This window comes from Mobula hypostoma, chromosome 16, assembly GCF_963921235.1.
Source record: "Mobula hypostoma chromosome 16, sMobHyp1.1, whole genome shotgun sequence".
NCBI classification, from domain to species: domain Eukaryota; kingdom Metazoa; phylum Chordata; class Chondrichthyes; order Myliobatiformes; family Myliobatidae; genus Mobula; species Mobula hypostoma.
In genome coordinates, this window is record NC_086112.1 from 30,628,466 (window position 1) to 30,650,077 (window position 21,612).

Sequence of the window (21,612 nt, forward strand, 5' to 3'; positions counted from 1 at the left end):
ATACACAGCCTATATAAAGTAGAAATAATGTATGTACAGTGTAATATCGTGGGAATCGGAAAGACATCGAGCACACTGATGGTGTTTTAGGCTGAGTCGTCGGAGGTTGGGGTGGTGCAGTGGCCCCCACCCTCTGGGCAGCGAACCGATACCAATCCACGAAGAATGCAGGAGTACAGTGGTAGCTGGAACGCACTCAGCACATCTTTAAGAAAAAAGCTGAAATAAACAAGCTAATTAATTAGGTGCCATCCGGCACGTAAATGTCAGCCCAGATCAGAGGCGACACAATGGGCAATTGCCTCTGATCTGGGCCGACATTTACATGCTGGGTGGCACCTAATTAATTACCTTGTTTATTTCGCCTTTATCTCTTAAAGATGTGCTGGGTGCCTCCCGGCTACCGCTGCATTCTCCGCGAATCGGAATCTGTCCTCGGCCCGGGGGTTGGGGTGGTGGGACACTGGGGTGTCGTCTGTCTCCATCAGGGCAGGCAGGTCATCTTCTCCTATGACTGCCTGCCTCGATGTCGAAGGTCGAAGTTCATCGTCTGCTGTGGCTGATGTGGAAGGCTTGCTTGACTGCTTAGCCTCGAGCATTTTTCTGTCATACAGTTCTTTGTAAGGACTCAAACCATCCTGCAAATATGCACTAAACCAACGTACCCTTTCAAAATTGAAGTCGTACTTTATCATTGCAGGGAAAATCTCATGCAGTTGCTTCACGTTCAGTTCCTGGATGATTTCACTTTAGGTCCATTCGCTACTGCATTCTGTTTCGATTGTTATCCTTTCCTCTTCCAATTGCATCAGCTCTTCATCTATCAGTTCTTGGTCATGGGATGCTAAAACCTCTCAACATCATCTTCGTCAACTTCCACAAGCCAAACTCACTTTGTCCTTACTTTGTTCACCATGATCGAAACGCTTAATTATGTCTAGTTTTACACTAAGTGTAACACCCTTACAAGCTCTTTTAGGCTTTTCCGATACCTTAGAACTCATCTTGCTAACGGCTGCTCACAAGCACGTGTTCAAGCAATGCCGGCTAAAATGCAGTTCTGAATCCGGGGGAGAGCGGCTGCTCGGGGCGCGTGCTGCTTTTTTCGTAACAGTGAAGACACCTTCTGTTACTGAAAACAGATAATTAATGTAGGTCTTTCGTAACAGTGAGGTTTCGTAAAGCGAAAGTTTGAAAAGTGGGGGACACCTGTAATCTGTTTGTTTTGATATTCCAATAGATATAAAATAATCAGCAATGTTACGTGTCATATTGCTGTGATTTGTAGTTAAGTATCTTTTCAATTTTGGTGGCATCATTGCTACATCTCTAAGGTCTTTGCCACAGACTAGGCCCAACGGAATAGGGTAACTTGGATCACCAGTCCAGGTAAAACCATTGGTAAGTAGCTTGCATTGTGAAGATGGATGGTGTTTGTATCTGTTGTTGCACTGGTGCAGTGAAATGATTCAGAAGGTTGTAATTCTTTACTAACCTTATCAGAATTGTCCATAGACCTAGGCCTAGAATTCTCCTCTTCCCATCTCGCACCACTTCTTCAAAAATTGCCACACTGGACTGTCTTTAGAATGAAAATTTCCCTCCAATTTTCTACTATGCTGGTACGTTCGCTCCCATAAGTCAGTCGGCTGCAAGTAAGGGGAAGTTGGGAGGGGAGCGCGGAGGTAATGTAGCAGGGAGATGCTGATATCACAGCCCAATTTGGGCGAGTCCATTCAATGCTCGGAAAATGCACTTCATGCTCCTGATCAGCATAGCGTTCTCTGCTTTATGCAATACAACACTCGCCAATTATCTGACTACCATCCTCACCTCTCTGCAATACAGTGCTCACCAATTATCAACGGCCTCCCCTATCTTGTATCAAAAACTGAGAACGGACTCAACCAAATGAACACGGTCCAGCTGCGCACTGACATATTGGCTGAGATTGCTAACTGAGGTTTGGTCACTGCCCACCACTGCGAGGCCTAGCATCGTATATTGCGCGGTTTAAAAAACAATACTTTTTTTTAATCACAATCTCTCACGGAGCCCCGGGTGACCTTTCACAGAACCCTGCTTGAGAAACCCTGGCTTAGATAGTGTGGCTATTGAGAGGATAATTCCTATAGTGGGTGAGTTTAGGACCAGAGGGCACACCCTCAAAATAGAGCAATATCCATTTAGAACTGAGATGAGGAATTTCTTTAGCTAGGGGTTGGTGAATTCGTGGAGTTCATAAAACATAGAAATATACAGCACATTACAGGCCCTTTGGCCAACAATATTGTGCCGACCATGTAACCTACTCTAGAAATTGCCTGGAATTTCCAAATACATAACACCCTATCTTTCTAAGCTCCATGTGCCTACTTAGGAGTCTCTTAAAAGAACCTATGGTATCTGCCTCTATCGTGGTTGCTGGCAGTGCATTCCATGTACCCACCTCACTCTCTCTCACACACTCTGTCTCTGTCTCTCGTTGCCACAGACAGTTGTGGAGGTCAGGTCATTGAAGTTGATAGGTTTTTGATTGGGCAGGGCATCAAAGGTTAAATAGAGAAGGCAGGAGAATGTGGTTAAGAGGATAATCAGCCATGATGGAATGGCGGAGAAGACTGGGCCGAATGGTCTGATTCTGATCCTCTGTCTTATAAATTCAAACAGCTTCAGGATATTTCCTTGTATGGCAAAACTATAAGCTACAATGGTTGAGCTGTAAAGCTCTCAAACTTTTCAGATTCCCATATATTGCATTCCATTCGACTTTGTAATGGAATTTTGTTTCAGTCTGAGTTATTCGTATTAGTACTGTAATCAATTATTGTACAATAAAAACAGTACTTGAAATCAACTGCATTTCAAAATTTACATAGAAAAGAACATGTTTTACTCTATTGGTTATGGAAGTATAATTTTTCTATGTTCCCCAATTCAGTATTTTTGTGCTGTTAGAAATAAAATTTTGGCGGCAGCTGTTTTTCTAAGTTACTCTGTGAATTTACAAAATCGTTTGCCCTGGCCAGGGACCAAACTGGCATGTTTGATGAAAGAGAAAATCTTGTTCTAAACACAATTGATGTGCTGCCAGTTACACTGAGTACTATGAATGGGACATGATTTTTATTTTAACCACTTCAAGATATCAGTGGGATGATTGCTAGTGCAGTTTGACAGCAAGTAGGTAATCATTCTTCTACATTATCACTCCAACAGTGATGGGCACTCTACTTCTCAATACTGAATTAAACTTCTCAATAGTGTTGTGCAGTTAAAAATTTGTATATTTGTTTCCTTTTGTAACATGTGATGATCATTTGCAGGTTTTCTCAAATTTATGAAATTCAGCTTCATAACTGTGTGTATGAGAATCACAAGAGACCATGCAATTCTGAGTCCAACACTTGTGAGGGAACCTAGGCCACATTGTTCTGAAGTGCCCATTTTAGTTTTTGTAGCAATTGCAGATTAAGCATTCATGTATAATAGAGAAAATGCTGGAGATGCTCAGCAGATATTTTCTGGTTTTATTTTGGATTTCCAGCATCTGCATTTTTTTTGCTTTTTGATGCATGTCAAGTAAGTTGCATGATTTGGGTGCTTCCCCTCCACTTCCCTCTTACTCCCAGAGCTCCAGCTTACTCCCACAGTTGCTGCAGTCACCTAATTCCTAGACTACTTCTCAGCAATCTGACCTGGTGATCACCTGAGTAACCACCAATCACACCACCTCAAATTCCAGTGAAGACATTCGTCATTGCAAACATTAGCGGTCTCCTGTTTATTTTTCTTCCCTCACTCACACCCTATCCAACTGCCATCCAAATATTTTCATTCCCCTAATTTATTTACTCCCATCTTGCACTTTCCTAGCATAGGTGGAAATATAGATTGCAATATTTTTCCCTCTCTTGAGACCAACCGCAGTTACGTTTTTTAGCAAGCAAGGTGTCCAACACACATAGAAATATGAGTTTATGCGTAGAATCTCTCAGAAACCTATGTACGTACACAGTAACTGCTCCATTTTCAACTGTGGGTCCGAATTAATGTTGGCAAAAGCCAAAGCTTTGGGATTGGAGGAAATGCCTTACTACACGTAGGAATAAATTCTTCAAGGTTCTTTGCTAAATCAGTTATATTGTAGTTCTGCTAATTTGTGCATTTTTGGATATGCGACTGTTAAGTTATCAGTAATAGTGTTTGCAAAAAAAAAAAAATTGGCTTTCTAAATATCTGATATTTGGACAATTATGAGGTTCAGATTTAGACTGTTATCAGTTAGCAAGTAGTTATCAGAAAACCCCACATTCCCAAAGCATGTTGATTGGCAGGTTCCTGGTGTGTAAGTGGTAGAATTGGAGATTGGAGATAGCTTAAGTGGCAAGCTGGAAGTAGATAATTTTATGGACTGATAATATTTAGATGGACCGTGAGTGGGGAAAGAAAAATAATGGGAAATCAATCATGTTTTCATGAAGGTGATGTGCCAGAATTTGTTAATCGGGCATTTGGAAAATAGTGGAGAAAGTAATGCTGTTAGAAGCTGACAAGTGTCCCGAATTTAATGGTCTGTAACCCAGGATATTATTAGAAACAACTAAAGAGGCAACTAATGTGTGAATTATAATCTGCTAAAATTTTCCTGATATTTTTGAAAGGTCCCAGAGGATTGGAAAACATTAGCTACATTCATATAATCTTTCCCACGTTCATTACTAAAGCAGTATCGGCATCAATGTGCCAAAAGAAAAATAAACGCCTCTGATTTTTTTTTGTCCTTTAAAATAATACCATTGTCAACCTAAGATAGTGGAGAATGGACTGAAGGGCAGTATGACTCTTTAACAGCTAAATTACAAACTATATCGTATGCTGCATGTCATAAACGAGTGTGTTGCTTTGTATGCAGCATAATGCACACCAAGAGAGTTGTGGTATGCAAGGAAATGGAGTGAAATCTGGTGCACCTTCCCAAAGAAAGCATATGTTGTAATACACACTAGTAATTGCAGCCGATGGCAAAATTATTCAAGAACCATGTTCAAGAACTTTATACTCTCAACTGTATAAAATATCAACAATGGGATTTTCTCACAAAGGGACTAGAACCAGGAAAAAAACAATTGACTGGTTGAGGGAGATGCTGGTAGAGAGAAGGATGAAGAATTATGACTTATTCCATTCTCACATTTAAACTTGAAATACATGAAGGCGTTAACTTTGTAGTATGCAGTATCTGTGTTCCTGGCACATGAAGCAAGTGAAATTGAAGAGAAAATGAGCTTTGGAACACTAAGTGAGCCTGTATATAAAGATTGAAGGTTCCCTGATCTCTGAGTGAAATACTTCAAATGGATTTCACAAGTGGCTTTTGAGCTGCATTCCTATGAACCAGAGGCAAAAAGGTGCAGGCTGATGTATTCATGTCATTGGCGTCTAATGCTGAAAGAGATTATGCATTGCAGGGCCTGTCTGGTTATTTGCCTTAATGAGAGATTTTTGTGATTGTCCAAAAGACAGATCACTGCCAGAACCTCAGAACCTGCTGCAGATACATTAGTCGGAGAAGTGTAAAATCAAATGTTCAAGATATAGATCAGATCATGTCCAAAGTCAGAATCAGGTTTAATATCACTTGTATATGCCGTGAAATGTGTTAACTTTGCAGCAGCAGTATAATGCGATGCATGGTAATAGAAAAAAAAGAAAACTGAACTACAGAAAGTTTACAGTATATGTTAAATTGTAAATGAGATAAGTGCAAAAAATAGGAGGTAATAAAGTTGTGAGGTAGTGTTCATGGGTTCAATGTCCATTCCGAAGTCAAATGGCAGAAGGGAAGAAGCTGTTCTTGAACCATTGAGTGTGTGCTTGCTAGCTTCTGTACCTACTTCCTGACAGTAGCAATGAGAAGAGAGCAGTCCTGGATGGTGGAGGTCCTTAATGATGGGTGCCACCTTTCTGAGGCACCACTCCTTGAAGATGACCTCGATACTACAGAGGCTCGTGCCCATGATTAGCTGGAAAACATTTGAGCATGCATATTGCCTTCATGTTTCTATCATGATATCTGCCTAATGAACAAGGCAGATCAGTTTGTTTGTATCTGTCGGAACAGCCAGGTGGTAGAGGTTCAGTTCTGTCAATCAGCTAAGGTTCAGTCAGTTAAGAAAAAAAACCTTGTTACAAGCTATTTAGATTCTGGTGTCCTCAAATTCAAGACTTGAGCTTAGATTTGGACTGATTACCCTTGTATAAGAAACTGTCAGAGGAATCTGAAACTAAAGTGCGTAAGTGCTAGAGTAATGAGTAAGAAGTATAGAGAGCATCTGTAGAGAATGGTATCAACCCGGAACAGACTACATAGGGAGTTGAAGTTGAGGACATTCATAACATATAAGAGGTATTGAGACGAGTGCTAAAGTCACATAGACATAGAAGTCTACAGGCCAGGTGCTGGTTAATAGGATTAGGGGTAGTTGACGGTCTGCATAGTCACAGCCTAAAGTGCCCATTTCTGAGTGATGTGACTATTAAGAAGTATTATGGTTCATAACAACTGCTTATTTAGGAATTCAGGACTTAATCGCAATAGCTTTATTTCTTACTGCTAGTGTTCAGTATTCTGTTTGACCAATTAATTCTGCACTGAAATGGCCATCCTATTCCAATTAGTAAATAATGACTGGTTCTTGGTCCTAAATTGTATAATACCTCAAAACCATATACCTGAAAACAAAGATTTGAATTCACTGTCTGAAAGAGTGTTGGTGGAAAATTCTGTTCTAAGTTTCCAAAGAGAATTAGATATGAAATTGAAGAGCCCAACATCCAGTGCAATGAAAAACTAACAGAAGGATGGGCAATCACAAACAAGAAAATCTGCAGATGCTGGAAATCCAAGCAACACACACAGCGTGCTGGAGGAATTCAGCAGGTCAGGCAGCATCTCTGGAAAGGAGTACAGTCGATGTTCCGGACCGAGACCTTCATCAGAACTGGAGGGGAAAAAAAGTTGAGTCAGAGGAAGAAGGGAGGGGAAGAAGAAATATGAAATTGAGGGGGATGGATGAAGTAAAGGGCTGGGAAATTGATTGATAAAAGAGATACGGGGCTGGAGAAAGGGGAATTTGATAGGACAGCACAGAAGGCCGTGGAAGAAAGAAAAGGGGGAGGAGCACCAGAGGGAGGTGATAAGCTGGTAAGGAGATAAGGTGAGAGAGGGAAATGGGAATGGTGAAGGTAGGGGGGCGCATTACCAGAAGTTCAAGAAATCGATGTTCATGCCATAAGATTGGAGGCTACGTGGAACAGTCTGTGTTCCAAGCCTACACTGGTGTCATTCCCCAACTTTAACTACGCCACATTGACGATTGCGTTGGCTGTGCTTCCTACACCCATGTGGAGCTCATCGACTTCAACTTCCACCCTGCCCGCAAAGTTACCTGTTCCATTTCTGACACCTACCGCCCCTTTCTCGATCTCTGTCTCTATCTCTGGAGACAGCTCATCTACTAATGTTTATTGTAAACCCATTGACTCTCACAGCTACCTGAACTATACCTCTTTCCACCCTGATACTTGTATATTTTAAAAAAAAGCCATCCTCTTCTCTCAATTCCTCTGTCTCCGCTGCACCTACTCTCAGGATGAGGCTTTTCATTCCAGAGCGAACAAGATGTCCTCCTCGAAAGAAGGGGCCTTCCCTTCCTCCACCATCAACGTTGCCCTCACTCCATCCTCTCACCACCCTACCAGGGATTGGGTTTCTCTTGTCCTCACCTACCACCCCACCAGCCTCTGCATTCAGGACATAATCCTCTGTAACTTCCACCATCTCCATTGGGATCCCACCACCAAGCACATCTTTCCCTCTCTCCCTCCTCCCCTACGCTTCCTGCTTTCCACAGGGATCATTCCCTTCATGACTCCCTTGTCCATACATCCCTCCCTACGGATCTCCCTCCTGGCACTTATCCTTGCAAGCAGAGCAAGTACTACACCTGCCGTTACACCACCTCCCTCACTACCATTCAGAACCCAAACAATCCTTCCAGGCGAGGCGATGCTTCACCTGTGAGTCTGGGGTCATCTGTATCCGGTGCTTCCGATGTGGCCTCCTGAATATCATGGAGACCCGACGTAGATTGTGAGACTGCTTCGCTGAGCACCTCACTCCATCGGCCAGAAAAAGTGGATTCAGTGGCCACATATTTTAATTTCATTTCACATTCCCATTCCGACATGTCACTGGCCTCCTTTACTGTCAGGATGAGGCCACACTCAGGTTGGAGGAACAAAACTTTATTTTTGATCTGGGTAGCCTCCAACCTAATGATATGAATATCAATTTCTTGAACTTCCAGTAATGACCCCCCCCCAACCTTCACCTTTCCCCATTCCCATTTCCCCCCTCATCCCCTTTCCTTACCTGCCAATCACCTCGCTCTGGTGCTCCTCCCCCGTTCTGTCATTTCCTTCTATCCTCTCCTATCAGATTTCCCCCTTCTTCTCCAGCACTCTTATCTCTTTCACCAATCAACTTCCCAGCTTTTTACCCAAAATGTCGACTATACTCTTTTCTGTAGATGCTTCCTGGTCCTCCGAGTTCCTCCAGCATTTTGTGTGTGTTGCATTGAGAAGGAGGGGCAAAACTGGATGTCTTTTCCAAAAATCTAGTATGTGTGCACTTAGATAAATACCTGTCTTCTATTACTTGTAATGATACCACCGTGGTTAACTGTAGTTAACCATCAGTTAGAGGATGTACAGTTGTAAGAAAGTTTGTGAACCCTTACAATTACCTGGTTTTCTGCATTACTTACTCATAAAATATGGTCTGATCTTCATTTAACATAGAACGTAGAAAACGTACAGCATAATACAGGCCCTTTGGCCCACAAAGCTGTGCCGAACATGTCCTTATCTTAGAAATTACCTAGGGTTACCCATAGCCCTCCACTTTTCTGAGCTCCATGTACCTGTCCAGGAGCCTGTTAAAAGACCCTATCGTATCTGCCTCCACCACCATCGCTGGCAGCCCATTCCACGCACTCACCACCCTCTGCATTTTAAAAAAAACAAGAACAACAACAGCAGCAGCAGCAACAACAACAACAACTTACCTCTGACATCTCTGTACCTACTTAAAGCTGTGCCCTCTCATGCTAGCCATTTCAGCCCTGGGGACAAAGCCTCTGACTATCCACACGATCAGTGCCTCTCATCATCTTACGCACCTCTACAAGGTCGCCTCACATCCTCCGTTGCTCCAAGGAAAAAAGGCTGGGTTCACTCAACCTATTCTCATAAGGCATGCTCCCCAATCCAGGCAACATCCTTGTAAATCTCCTCTGCACCCTTTCTATGGTTTCCACATCCTTCCTGTAGTGAGGCGACCAGAACTGAGCACAGTACTCCAAGTGGGGTCTGACCAGGGTTCTATACAGCTGCAACATTACCTCTCAGCTCCTAAACTCAATCCCACGATGGATGAAGGCCAATGCACCATATGCTTTCTTAACCACAGAGACAACCTGCGCAGCAGCTTTGAGTGTCCTATGTACTGAGACCCCAAGATCCCTCTGATCCTCCACACTGCCAAGATTCTTACCATTAATACTATATTCTGCCATCCTATTTGACCTACCAAAATGAACCGCCTCACATTTATCTGGGTTGAACTCCATCTGCCACTTCTTAGCCCAGTTTTGCATCCTATCAGTGTCCTGCTGTGTAACCTCTGACAGCCCTCCACACTATCCATAACACCCCCCAACCTTTGTCATCAGCAAATTTACTAACCCATCCCTCCACTTCCTCATCCAGATCATTTATAAAAATCACGAAGAGTAGGGGTCCCAGAACAGATCCCTGAGGCACACCACTGGTCACCACCCTTCATGCAGAATATGACCCATCTACAAACCACTTGCCTTCTGTGGGCAAGCCAGTTCTGAATCCACAAAGCAATATCCCCTTGGATCCCATGCCTCCTTACTTTCTCAATAGGCCTTGCATGGGGTACCTTGTCAAATGCCTTGCTGAAATCCATATGCACTACATCTACTGCTCCACCTTCATCAATGTGTTTAGTCACATATTCAAAAAATTCAATCAGGCTTGTAAGGCAAGGCCTGCCTTTGACAAAGCCATGCTGACTATTCCTAATCATATTATGCCTCTCCAAATGTTCATAGATCCTGCCTTTCAGGATCTTTGCCATCAGCCTACCAACCACTGAAGTAAGACTCACTGGTCTATAGTTTCCTGGGCTATCTCTACTCCCTTTCTTGAACAATGGAACAATATCTACAACTCTCCAATCTTTCAGAACCTATTCTGTCCCCATTGATGATGCAAAGATCATTGCCAGAGGCTCAGCAATCTCCTCCCTCGCCTCCCACAGTAGCATGGGGTACATCTTATCCGGTCCTGGTGACTTACCCAACTTGATGCTTTCCAAAAGCTCCAGCACATCCTCTTTCTTAATATCTACATGCTTAAGCTTTTCAGTCGGCTGTAAGTCATCCCTAGAATTGCCAAGATCATTTTCTGTGGTGAATACTGAAGCAATGTACTCATTAAGTACTTTGGCTATCTCCTTCGGTTCCATACACACTTTTCCACTGTCACACTTGATTGGTCCTATTCTCTCACGTCTTATCCTCTTGCTCTTTTGTGGAGCGCTTTGGGGTTTTCCTTAATCCTGTCCACCAAGACCTTCTCATGGCCCCTTCTGGCTCTCCTAATTTCTTTCTTAAGCTCTTTCCTGCTAGCCTTATAGTTTTCTAGATTTCTGTCATTACCTAGTTTTTTTTTGAACCTTTCATAAGCTGTTTTCTTCTTGACTAGATTTATAACAGCCTTTGTATGCCAAAGTTCTTGTATCTTACCATCCTTTCCCTGTGTCATTAAAGTCACAATAATTGACACACACAATCTGCCTAAGCTAATAACACACAAATAATTGTACTTCTAGGTAATACTGAGTACACCATTTAAACAATCATAGTCTAGGTTCAAAACAAAACGTGAACATCTGGGGTAATGCCTTCTACAGAAACTATTTGGAGTCAGGTGTTCGAATCAGTGAGATGAGATCGGAGTTGTGGGTTGTAGAGGTGTCCTGTCCTATATATAAAAAAAACACTGTCAGGTTACTTACAGAGCCTATTCTTCTATAGAGATGTATAAGATGATGTGATGCTAGGCATTGCTCGTGTGGATAGTCGGGCTTTTTCCCAGGGCTGAAATGGTTGCCACAAGAGGACACAGGTTTAAGGTGCTGGAGAGTAGGTACAGAGGTGATGTCAGAGGTAAGTTTTTTACGCAGAGAGTGGTGAGTGCCAGCAACGGTGATGGAGGCGGATACGATAGGGTCTTTTAAGACACTTTTGGATAGGTACATGGAGCTTAGAAAAATATAGGGCTATGGTGAAGTCTAGTAATTTCTAAGGTAGGGACATGTTTGGCACAACTTTGTGGGCCGAAGGACCTGTATTGTGCTGTAGGTTTTCTATTTTTCTATTTCTGTGTTTCTCAAGAAAGATCTATTTGCACCATGCATTGATCAAAGCAACTTTCAGGGGACAGAAGAAGGAGAATTGTAGAGATGCATGAAGCTAGAAAAGGCTACAAAAGCATTTCTAAAGACCTGAGTGTTCATCAGTCCACAGTAAGAGAAATTGTCTACAAATGGGGAAAATAGTACTGTTGCTACTCTCCCTAGGAGTGGGCATCCTGCAAAGATCATACTAAGAGCACAATGTGCAGTGTGGAGGATATGGAAAAAAAAACACCTAAGGGTAACAGCGAAATCTCTAGAACTTGCTGAAGTCTCTTTTCATGTGTCCACTATATGAAAAACATTGAACAAGAATGATGTTCATGGAAGAACACCACAGAGGAATCCACTGCTGTCCAAAAGTAAGATTGCTGCATGTCTCAAATTTGCAGAAGACCACCAGGATTTTCCACAATGCTTCTGGGACAGTGTTCTGTGGGAAGATGAAACAAAAATTGAACTTTCTGACAGAAATGCATACCACTATGTTTGGAGGGAAAAGGGTACTGCATACCAACACCAAAACCTCATCCTAACTGTGAAGCATGGTGGAAGGAGTATCATGGTTTGGGGCTGTTTTGCTGCCTCAGGACCTGGACAGCTTACAATCATTGAGGGAGCAACAAATTCAAAATTGTATTAAGGCTTTTATCAGGAGAATGGAGAGTAGCCGTCTGTCATCTGAAGCTTAATAGAAGTTGAATGATGCATCAAGTCAATGATCCAAAACACAAGAATAAATCAATAACAGAATGATTGAAAAAGAGGAAAATTCATCTTTTGGAATGGCCAAGTCAGAGACCAAACCTTAACCCTATTGAGATACTATGGCATGACCTGAAGGGGCCGTTCATGTCAGGTATCCCAGAAATATTGATGAACTGAAACAGTTTTATGTGGAGGAATGGGCTAAAATTCCTCCTCACCATTGTGCACGTCTGATCAGCAGCTACAGGTAACTTTTGGTGGAGGTTATTATTGCTAACAGAGGTTCTACTAGTTATTAAATACTCCAGAGATTCACTTTTTTTTGCACCTCGACTGTTTAAATAGTGTACTCAGTGTTGGCGTGAAAAAGTGTAATTGTGTGTTATTAGTTTAGGCAGATCGTGTTTGTCTATTATTGTGACTTAGATGAAGATCAGAACACATTTTATGAGTAATTAAGCAAGCCAGGTAATTTCAAAGAATCACAGTAACCTTATGGGCTAAAAAATGGGCAATAAAGCTCTTTGAGAGGAACTTTGAGGTGTTAGATTTAAAGGTACAACTAAAATCATAATACACAGTGGTATGCAGTAGTATCTAGTATGTCATAGTTCAACAGTTGCCTTCTGGATCAAAGACCATTCTTGCATTGTGATCTTTAAACTGGGTTGTGAGCTAATACTCTTAATTCATTGAAAATGTTTTTGACACAGATCTTCCATCTGTCAACATAAGATATTCCAGCATGTAAACTATCCATTCCAAAATTGTTAAATAGAACTTCAATTTGTCTGAAACAAATGAATTGTACCTTTGTAAGGTCACTTGCCATGGTGATTAATCTAAAGGTATAATTCAGAAAACTGGATATCTCATCTAATTGTGCCTATATTCTCCTTTAAATGACTTGTATATTCTTTAAAGCATGTTTGCCCCAGGAATGCCTCCTTCCATATTTGAGTATTTGGTATATGAAAGGTAAAGTCCTTCATGGTAGCTCGATCCAGAAGGTTAAGGTGGTGCATGGGATCTACTGTAGCTTAATAATTTGAATTCAGAATTGGTTGTTGCATAAAAGACGGGGTGGAGGGTGTAATGTTGAAAAGATTATTCAAGCTGGGTATTCATGACCAAGGAGATTGGTGCTGGGAGGTGTGTGTGTGTGTGTGAGAGAGAGATATATATATATGAAAATATAGTTGCATGGATTATAAGTTCGTAGTTGACACAAAGAATGCTGGAGTTATCAACAGTATAGAGAGTTATCAAAGGATATAGATAAGTTACGGATACAGGCGGAGAAATGCTCTGTGGAGTTTAGTCCAAAATGTGAGCTGCTGCACATTGTGCAGTCCAATGTGAAGGGAAAGTGTACTGTTAACGGCAGGATCACTAACAGTATTGATGTACAAAGAGATCTTGACATCCAAGTTATAGCATCCTAAAAATGGCAACACAAATAGCATAGTAAAGAGGGGAAATAGTATGTGTGCCTTCATTGGTTGGGACATTGAGTATAAGCATAACAAAATCATGTTGCAGCCATATAAAAATTTGATTAGGCTGCACATGGAGTATTGTGTGCATTTCTTGTAGCCCCATTGCAGGAAGGATGTAGAGGCTTTGGAAATAACAGAAGAGGTTTACCAGGAAGGATGAAAGGATATAAGGAAAGGTTGGACAAACGGATTGTTTTCTCTGGAGAGTCGGAGGGTGAGGGGAGACCTAATAGTTATTTCATAAAATAGGTAAGCGATCGGGATATCTTTATTGGGGTGAAAAGCATCAAATACTGGAGAACATGCCAATAAGGTGAGAGGGGAATGTTTAAAGGAGATATGCAAGGCAAGTTCTTCAACACTGAAATGGTAGGTGTCTGGAAGAGACTGCCAAGGGTGGTGGTGCAAGCAGATACAATCATGGTGCTTAAGATGCTTTTAGATAAGCACATGAACTTGTAAGGAATGGAGGGATATGGATCATGTGCAGGCAGAAGAGATTCAATTTAATTTGGCACAGACGTGTTGAGCTGAAGAGCTGGTTGCTGTGCTGTTCAGTATGTTCTATAATTATCTATGCAGTCACATGATTGTGCAGGCTGGATGATTTTTAAATCTTAAAAAAATAATTTACTCTGAAGTACATATTAACCCCAGTATGGGGAAGGGATTCGATGCTGATATCAGGATTCATGAATTTGAAGATTAATGCTAAGTATCAACATGATTAAGATCTGCTAACTCAACCTATCTTAATTTTGTGTCTTTAGCCATAAGGTTTAAGTGCAGAAGAGGTCATGAGCTTGGTTATGTAGTGGAAAGTAGCGCACCTCCGAAAAAACCGAGGCAATTTCATCATCTGTAGTCTACGTTAGGATCTTGATTGAAGACTCGCCACTTACCTGGATCAATACAGAGTTCCAAGAATACACAATAAATTTTACACAATCCAGGACTGAGTCAGCACTGCCTAATTGTTTTTTTCCCACTCACAAAATACATTTCCTTTTCTAGTCTTAATGAAAGCTCTGCCTGAAATGTTGGCTGTTTATTCCTTTCCATAGATTCTGCCCGACCAGCTGAGTTCTTCCAGCATTTTGTATGTGATGCACTACTGTTCTTCACATGGGCTACTCTGACTGCACCTCACAAACCCACAACTTCAATTACCAAGGACAACATGGGAAGCTTCATAAAGGACCCCCTCAAGTTGTAGTTGTAGATTATTTTGATCTTGAAGTACATTGTTATTCCTATTTGATTAGTTTCTGATTCCTCTAAATTCCAGACTCACTATTGAACAGAGGGATTATCTTTCACCAGTAGATTTGCACTGGGTTAAGAAAGTGCCTCACCTAGATTTTCTTGAGCATTGTAGGGATGGCAATCCATCTTGGCCTTGCCACCAACACCCATTTCCTGGAAAAATTATGTTTAAAAATCTGTTCGTTCTATTTATTCCTCTTTTCCTCTCTCCCTTTCTGTTTAAAGTTGCAATCATTTTGCAAATAGCAGCTTGGATTTGAGTCATTGTCTAATTAAAGGGAATGCAGAACTGAAATCGCATTCTGCCAGATTTCCACGTTTCTGGGCAGAAACTATTCATTGGCAAGCTGCTCCACTTTACAATCTGTTCCCTTCTGGTAGCTTTCACTAGACTGAGAGAATAGTGATAATTTCTGACATGGAGCGCTCTTGTTGAATATGGTGTTTGGCTTGCTGCTGCTTTTGGGAGAGACAAATCCTATCTCGTGCCAATTTGAAAGAAGCTGCTCAATTGAGTGGTAACATCTGACATGTAGCACTGCTGTTGTATTGCAAACGTTAAGAATCAAAGATCTGAAAGGAGTATTTCAGACTATGTTGTGAGAAAGGCAATCCCATCACATTCTGAGCTTTATTTCTGCATTACGCTAGAATACTGTTGGGTAGTTAAAACAAGTACCTTCATTGGAAAGTTGAATTGTTTAGCCAGAATAGTGTGTGGTTTCATACACTGCTTAACTCTGGTTGTAAACTTATATGATAAAAATGATTGTTAATAAGAAAACTTGAAAAATTTTCATAAGCAATTGCTGTAAAACACTAAATAATTCAGCAACTTTAGAACTGCAGTGCCATACTGGCAGATTTCCCAGATTATTAGATGTTATTCCTATCTTAATCTTTTTTTTTGTTATTGCAATGTAGTCTAATAAAATTTTCATTGAATTCAAAAAGGGTGCAGGATCCAAAATCCAGTGAGTTTAAAGAGAGTGTAGGTACGGGGCTGCAGCGGATCAAAAAGGAGCGTGGGAGAGGAGTTTGTATGTTTAAAAAGTACAGGATCAGCACCCAGGCAAGTTTGTGAAAAATGCTGGAAACAGAGGCCTGACAAATTCATCAGGAAAGCTGGAAGCAGGGCCCTGTGAAATGTATAAGGAGTGCTGGAGGCAAGAGCCTGGAGAGTTTATAGAGAGCTTGGGAATAGAGGGTGTACATGAATCTTCACCTGGCAGACCAGAAACTGAACAATCGGGACTTCTGAAAGATTATCAAAGTTTAACTGCACACAGCTTCATACTTGGTTACTGACTAGTTACCAAGATTGAAGTTAACAATTTGATACATGAAGGCTATTGATAGCAGAGGCCTTAGTATAATTCCTTATTGTTTTTATGGATGGCCAATTTCATGTGTAAACACTGAAAATATTTGGAGGAATATTGATCCCATAAACAAGGAACATTAAATAAAGCAGGAGACCTTTCTAAGGCTTTGCTCATGTGGTTGGGGGAAAAACATAAAAGCACAAGTATCATATTAAGGAATTCCAAAATGAAGTATTCTATTACACCGTTAGACTACATTGTATATTTTATTTGGCCCAGCTCTGCCAATGATTGATCTTCTGTAGTGTTTGTATGTCACAATTGCTAATTGCTGTGATATTATTGGAAAATTAATTTGATTTCTGAAAGTAGTTTCTAACTTTCAAAATAAAAAATAAAAATCTCAAAGACAATACTAAAAACTTTCTCTTTACGCATCTTTTTGATACTGATTGCAAAGTAAATTGGGGGAGGGGTTTAGAAAGAGGAGGTACAGTGTGTTTTTTGAGCTGTAGGAGCACCAAATTGCTTCCAATATGCCTTCATATGCAAGGGGCGTGTTTGTAGCAAAAGATATTTCAACTGCCAGGTAGGAAAAGATGCTACTATATATGACACTATCAATTAACAGAAGTATATAGTATTCTGTTAGATCATTATAGTATTCTGATAGATTGATGTTCTACCATATGCAATGCTGCTTAGATACTACAAATCCAAATTGACCTCAATGACCAATTAACATCATGTGGTAACCTCTTTACAAAACTAGCATTTTGTTGCCAAAGGTTCTGTAGCAGCATCTATTTAAAGTCTTTATCACAACGCTTCACTCAAACCTTTTTCTGTGCAACTTTTTTTGGTTATCTTGAGTGCAATCTGTGTCACTATTGCATCATTGGGAATCCTATAGACTTTGCAGCATCATATACACAGGTCTTAATGCAGCATAAAGGAAGAGTAAGAAGAGATATACAGGCAGGCAAAGGGACATATTCCCATTGCCTCTTGGATTCTGGCAAGGAGCAATGAATTGAATTAATATATTGTTCACCAAAGATCCTTGACAGCATTTCCCCAGCGCTGACTTTAGTGTGTACCAAGTAACACTATAGAATGCACTTCAACCATAACTACAGCCAAAGTGTAGGAGCTGAATTCCTCAAGTTACTTAGGATGCTTAGGCATCCAGTTGTTGTGGTCTGTACATCAATAATTATTAGAAGTTCAATAATGGAAGTTTTGGCCTGTGAAAGAACCCTGACCTTGTTTTATTTACGCTTTCAATGGATTTGGAAGATTTTGCTGAGATAATGCTGGTGCTACTTCTCCACTGTTTTGAAATGCCTGCTGCAGGTAGGCCACATCTCCAAAGTGTACACGAAGACAGGTATTGCTACTACCCTGCAGAATGTAATTTTACTGCAGAAGTTGAGGTTTCATCTACAAATGTTTTTCTTCAGTTGGTTCGAAAATGTGCTGGTGCACCTGAAGCAATGATGAATTTTGTTATTGATGTCTATCTATGCTGAAAGATAGCTTTTGACGTGAAGTCATCTGAATTTGCTTGGGGCTAATCATAGATCTTTATTATTGAGTTGGGCGAGGATCTATTTTACATTTATTTCATGCAAGGCCCATTCTCTTGTATTCTTCAGTGAACAACTCAACAAATATGTGTCTATCTATGCAAGCATAACCTGCATATGCAGTTGTTAGATCGAGTTTGCAGGGATCTTGGTTTAAGGTCACAGTAGCCATTTAACTCTATTTGCTCTTTCCATACTAGAGAGTTTACATCAGTTGGCTTTATACTTTTATATCAGAAAGGTCACCAATATTTTGTCATCAAAGAGAATAGAATTCTTGATTTCTTTTGGGAAAGATCAGCTGCCAGCATGATGCCCGATGGTACTAGCTGCATTCATGTTGATTTATGGATGCCACGTGAGATTTTGAATGCACCATAGTGTTAAGAATCCTATGCTCTCATAGTCATGGTTTGTGGCATTTATTGACCAGTGTACTGAACCCTGCATATTTCACCTGGTATACTAAAGGGTGGCTAGTTGTAAGCTAGGGCTAACGTCTTGTCTTTCCATGTGATTCTTGACTCCAATGACAACCCATATGGACAGAACAAAAGCCATGCTCCATCCACTACTTGATGTATCCAGGAAATTCTTGCATTATATGGCAGTGTTTCAAAAGATTTGTTATGAGGCTACAAAAGATCATAGTGATATGAGCCAGCCCATGTCAGCAGCTTTTGCACAGGAGATTAGAGGGAAAATGATGAAGAGGAGGCAACATAGGAAGCTCTGTTTTTGTTACAGGGCAGTCATGGAACAATTTTGCAGACTGTGCTTTTGATAAAAATATTCCCAATTCCCAGAAAATTTAGTAAATGTGATTTGTATTATAGTATAGTATTTGTATTTAAGGTTTAATAAAACTCATCTCTACAAATGATGTTCACTGCATCAAATATTCAGTAGTTCGATTTTAATTAAGTATGTATTTTATCATTGTGGGAATGTCATATGAGCATTCATAAGTAAACTGGCTGTATCTATAACAGGATTGAATGTGTGTATCATTTTGTTACATACTTTGGTCCATTGAAGCTGTAAGGAAATGCCACCATAAATATAAATTGTAGCACTTAAAACACTGATCTAAACTGCCACTTAATTACTGACATGGGAACAGGAAAGGTAAGTAAAGATTTAAAAGAATATGTTTTGATTTGGATTTTAATGCCGAAAGTGTTCATAGTGTTATGGCTGAAGGTTAATGGATGGTATGTTTAAACTGTGTTTTCACTTCATAGCCCTTCCATTGTAACGCATTTTTGTCAGTTGGCTCACTTAATAAAAAAAAACACGTCAAAAATTCTGAGAGGTTATGTCTTTGTTTAGTAAATTCTTGATTGGAGCCTCCTTGATTTGGGAACCTTAGAGCAAAATTAGAATTTCTAATTTCATACTTAATTGTAATTTTAACAAATTTATATTTACACTATAATTTTATTAGCTTTTTGTCATGTTCTCTATTTTGAAATAGAAGTTCCAAGAATAACATTAATACTTAACTGAATAGGCATGCTTATGCCTACAAAGCCTGTTTCTTTTTAGCCATTAGAAAGGTTCTTGGAATCTGGCCTGGTAATGTTCTTGATACTGAAGTATAAGCTGTTACATTTAATTGCCATAGTGAATGTTCAGACAGAAAAAATTCAGACAAGTTTGCATTCTTCAAACCTCTCCAAGTTATTATAAAATTGCAAATATTAACCAGTTCGTATTTTATTTCTAGGTCGTTAAATTGAGAAAAGATATAAAGAAAGCAAGAGCCTTAATCATCCGGAAATTATCGAGAAACATCATCCAGCTAAAAACAAAAAAGTTGGTAACTGAAGAGAACCTTTTATATCAAATTCAATGTCCCAGATATTTGTAGGGAGGCTGGGAAAATGAGACTACTGTAGAAGTGCAGTTATAATGAGAATAGTTAGCAAAATCAAGGATGTGGAGACCATGTCAAAAGTAGATGTAATGTTATAGTACTTTTCATTCGTATTCCATACGGCATTTGGCCAAATCGACAGGTGAGCTAGTTCTACAGAAAGAAAACCAGAATTAGAACATTTGATGGCTCATGGGAATAGGGAATGGGTCATCAGGTATGAGCATGCCGGAGAATTTAATGATAATTTCAGTTTGAGGTGAGATACAAGTCAGCGTAAATGGGATCTGTCTCTGCTCAAGATTGGAGCGAGAGGCTGGGTTTAACAGATAGGAAGCTAAATAATTCATGAGAAAGGAGGAGGGTGCATTCCTGCTCTTTGCAGCTGAGAGTGCTGAAAAGGAAGTCTCTTTACTTGGCTGTTTCGATCTCTATTTTTCTATTTCAGGATTTCCCAGGGTAAGGAAAATTTGCAGGCAACAGTTAACTTAACACTAAGCTTTGAAAGGCATTTTACAAGTCTGATTTTTGATGTGATAATGAACGTCATGCTATGCATTCTTCCTACATCAAGTACCGTCAAAGGACCACATTTTAATTTCAGAAAGCATTCCTTATTTTTAAGCTCTTTTCCTATCATGGGAGGGAGAGGTAAGGGCAGGGGAATTAATAATCAAAATTGCTATTTTTTCCATTATTTATGTATCAAAAACATTCTTGTATATTTTGATTTGAATATTTACAAGTATTACATAGAAAACCTATAGCACAATACAGGCTCTTTGGCCCACAATGCTGTGCCAAACATGTATGTATTTTAGAAATTACCTAGGGTTACCCTAGCCCTCTATTCTTCTAAGCTTCATGTACCTATCCAAGAGTCTCTTAAAAGACCCTATTTTGTCTGCCTCCACCACAGTCGTAGCAGCCGATTCCACGCACTCACCACTCTCTGCGTTTTTGGAAAAAACAACTTGCCCCTGACATCCCCTCTGTACCTACTTCCAAGCACCTTAAAACTGTGCCCTCTCATGATAACCATTTCAACTCTGGGAAAAAGCCTCTGACTATCCATACGATCAATGCCTCTCATCATCTTATACACCTCTATCCGGTCACCTCTCATCCTCAGTCACTCCAAGGAGAAAAGGCCCAAGTTCACTCAATCTGTTCTCATAAGGCATGCTCCCCAATCCAGGCAACATCCTTGTAAATCTCCTCTGCCCCCTTTCTATGGTTTCCACATCCTTCCTGTAGTGAGGTGACCAGAACTGAGCACAATATTCCAAGTGGAGTCTGAACAGGGTGCTATATAGCTGTAACATTACTTCTTGGCTCTTTAACTCAGTCCCACGGTTGATGAAGGCCAATACACCATATGCCTGCTTAACCACACAGTCAAACTGCACAGCAGCTTTGAGTGTTCTATGGACTCGGACCCCAAGATCCCTCTGATCCTCCACACTGCCAAAAGTCTTACCATTAATATTATATTCTGCCATCATATTTGACCTACCACAATGAACCACCTCACACTTATCTGGGTTGAACTCCATCTGCCACTTTTCAGCCCAGTTTTGCATTCTATCAATGTCCCGCTGTAACCTCTGACAGCCCTCCACACTATCCACATCACCCCCAACCTTTGTGTCGTCAGCAAATTTACTAACCCATCCCTCCACTTCCTCATCCAGGTCATTTATAAAAATCACGAAGAGTAGGGGTCCCAGAACAGATCCCTGAAGCACACCACTGGTCACTGATCTCCATGTAG

At 40.5% G+C, this 21,612-nt stretch overlaps 1 protein-coding gene across 4 annotated transcripts in view; it reads left to right on the forward strand.

Moving 5' to 3' along the window:
* Positions 1-21,612, forward strand: part of srfbp1 (serum response factor binding protein 1) — a 244,418-nt gene that overhangs the window by 70,654 nt on the left and 152,152 nt on the right. For 3 of the 4 annotated variants that reach the window (XR_010020590.1, XR_010020591.1, XM_063068704.1), the window contains one exon: positions 19,689-19,777. The exons of the other annotated variant lie outside the window; for it this stretch is intronic. Coding sequence is in view for 1 of the 3 variants with exons in the window: in XM_063068704.1 (XP_062924774.1) it covers positions 19,689-19,777 (89 nt within the window). In the remaining 2 variants the exon portion in view is untranslated. The remainder of the gene's footprint in view (positions 1-19,688; positions 19,778-21,612) is intronic. 4 annotated transcript variants of the gene reach the window in all.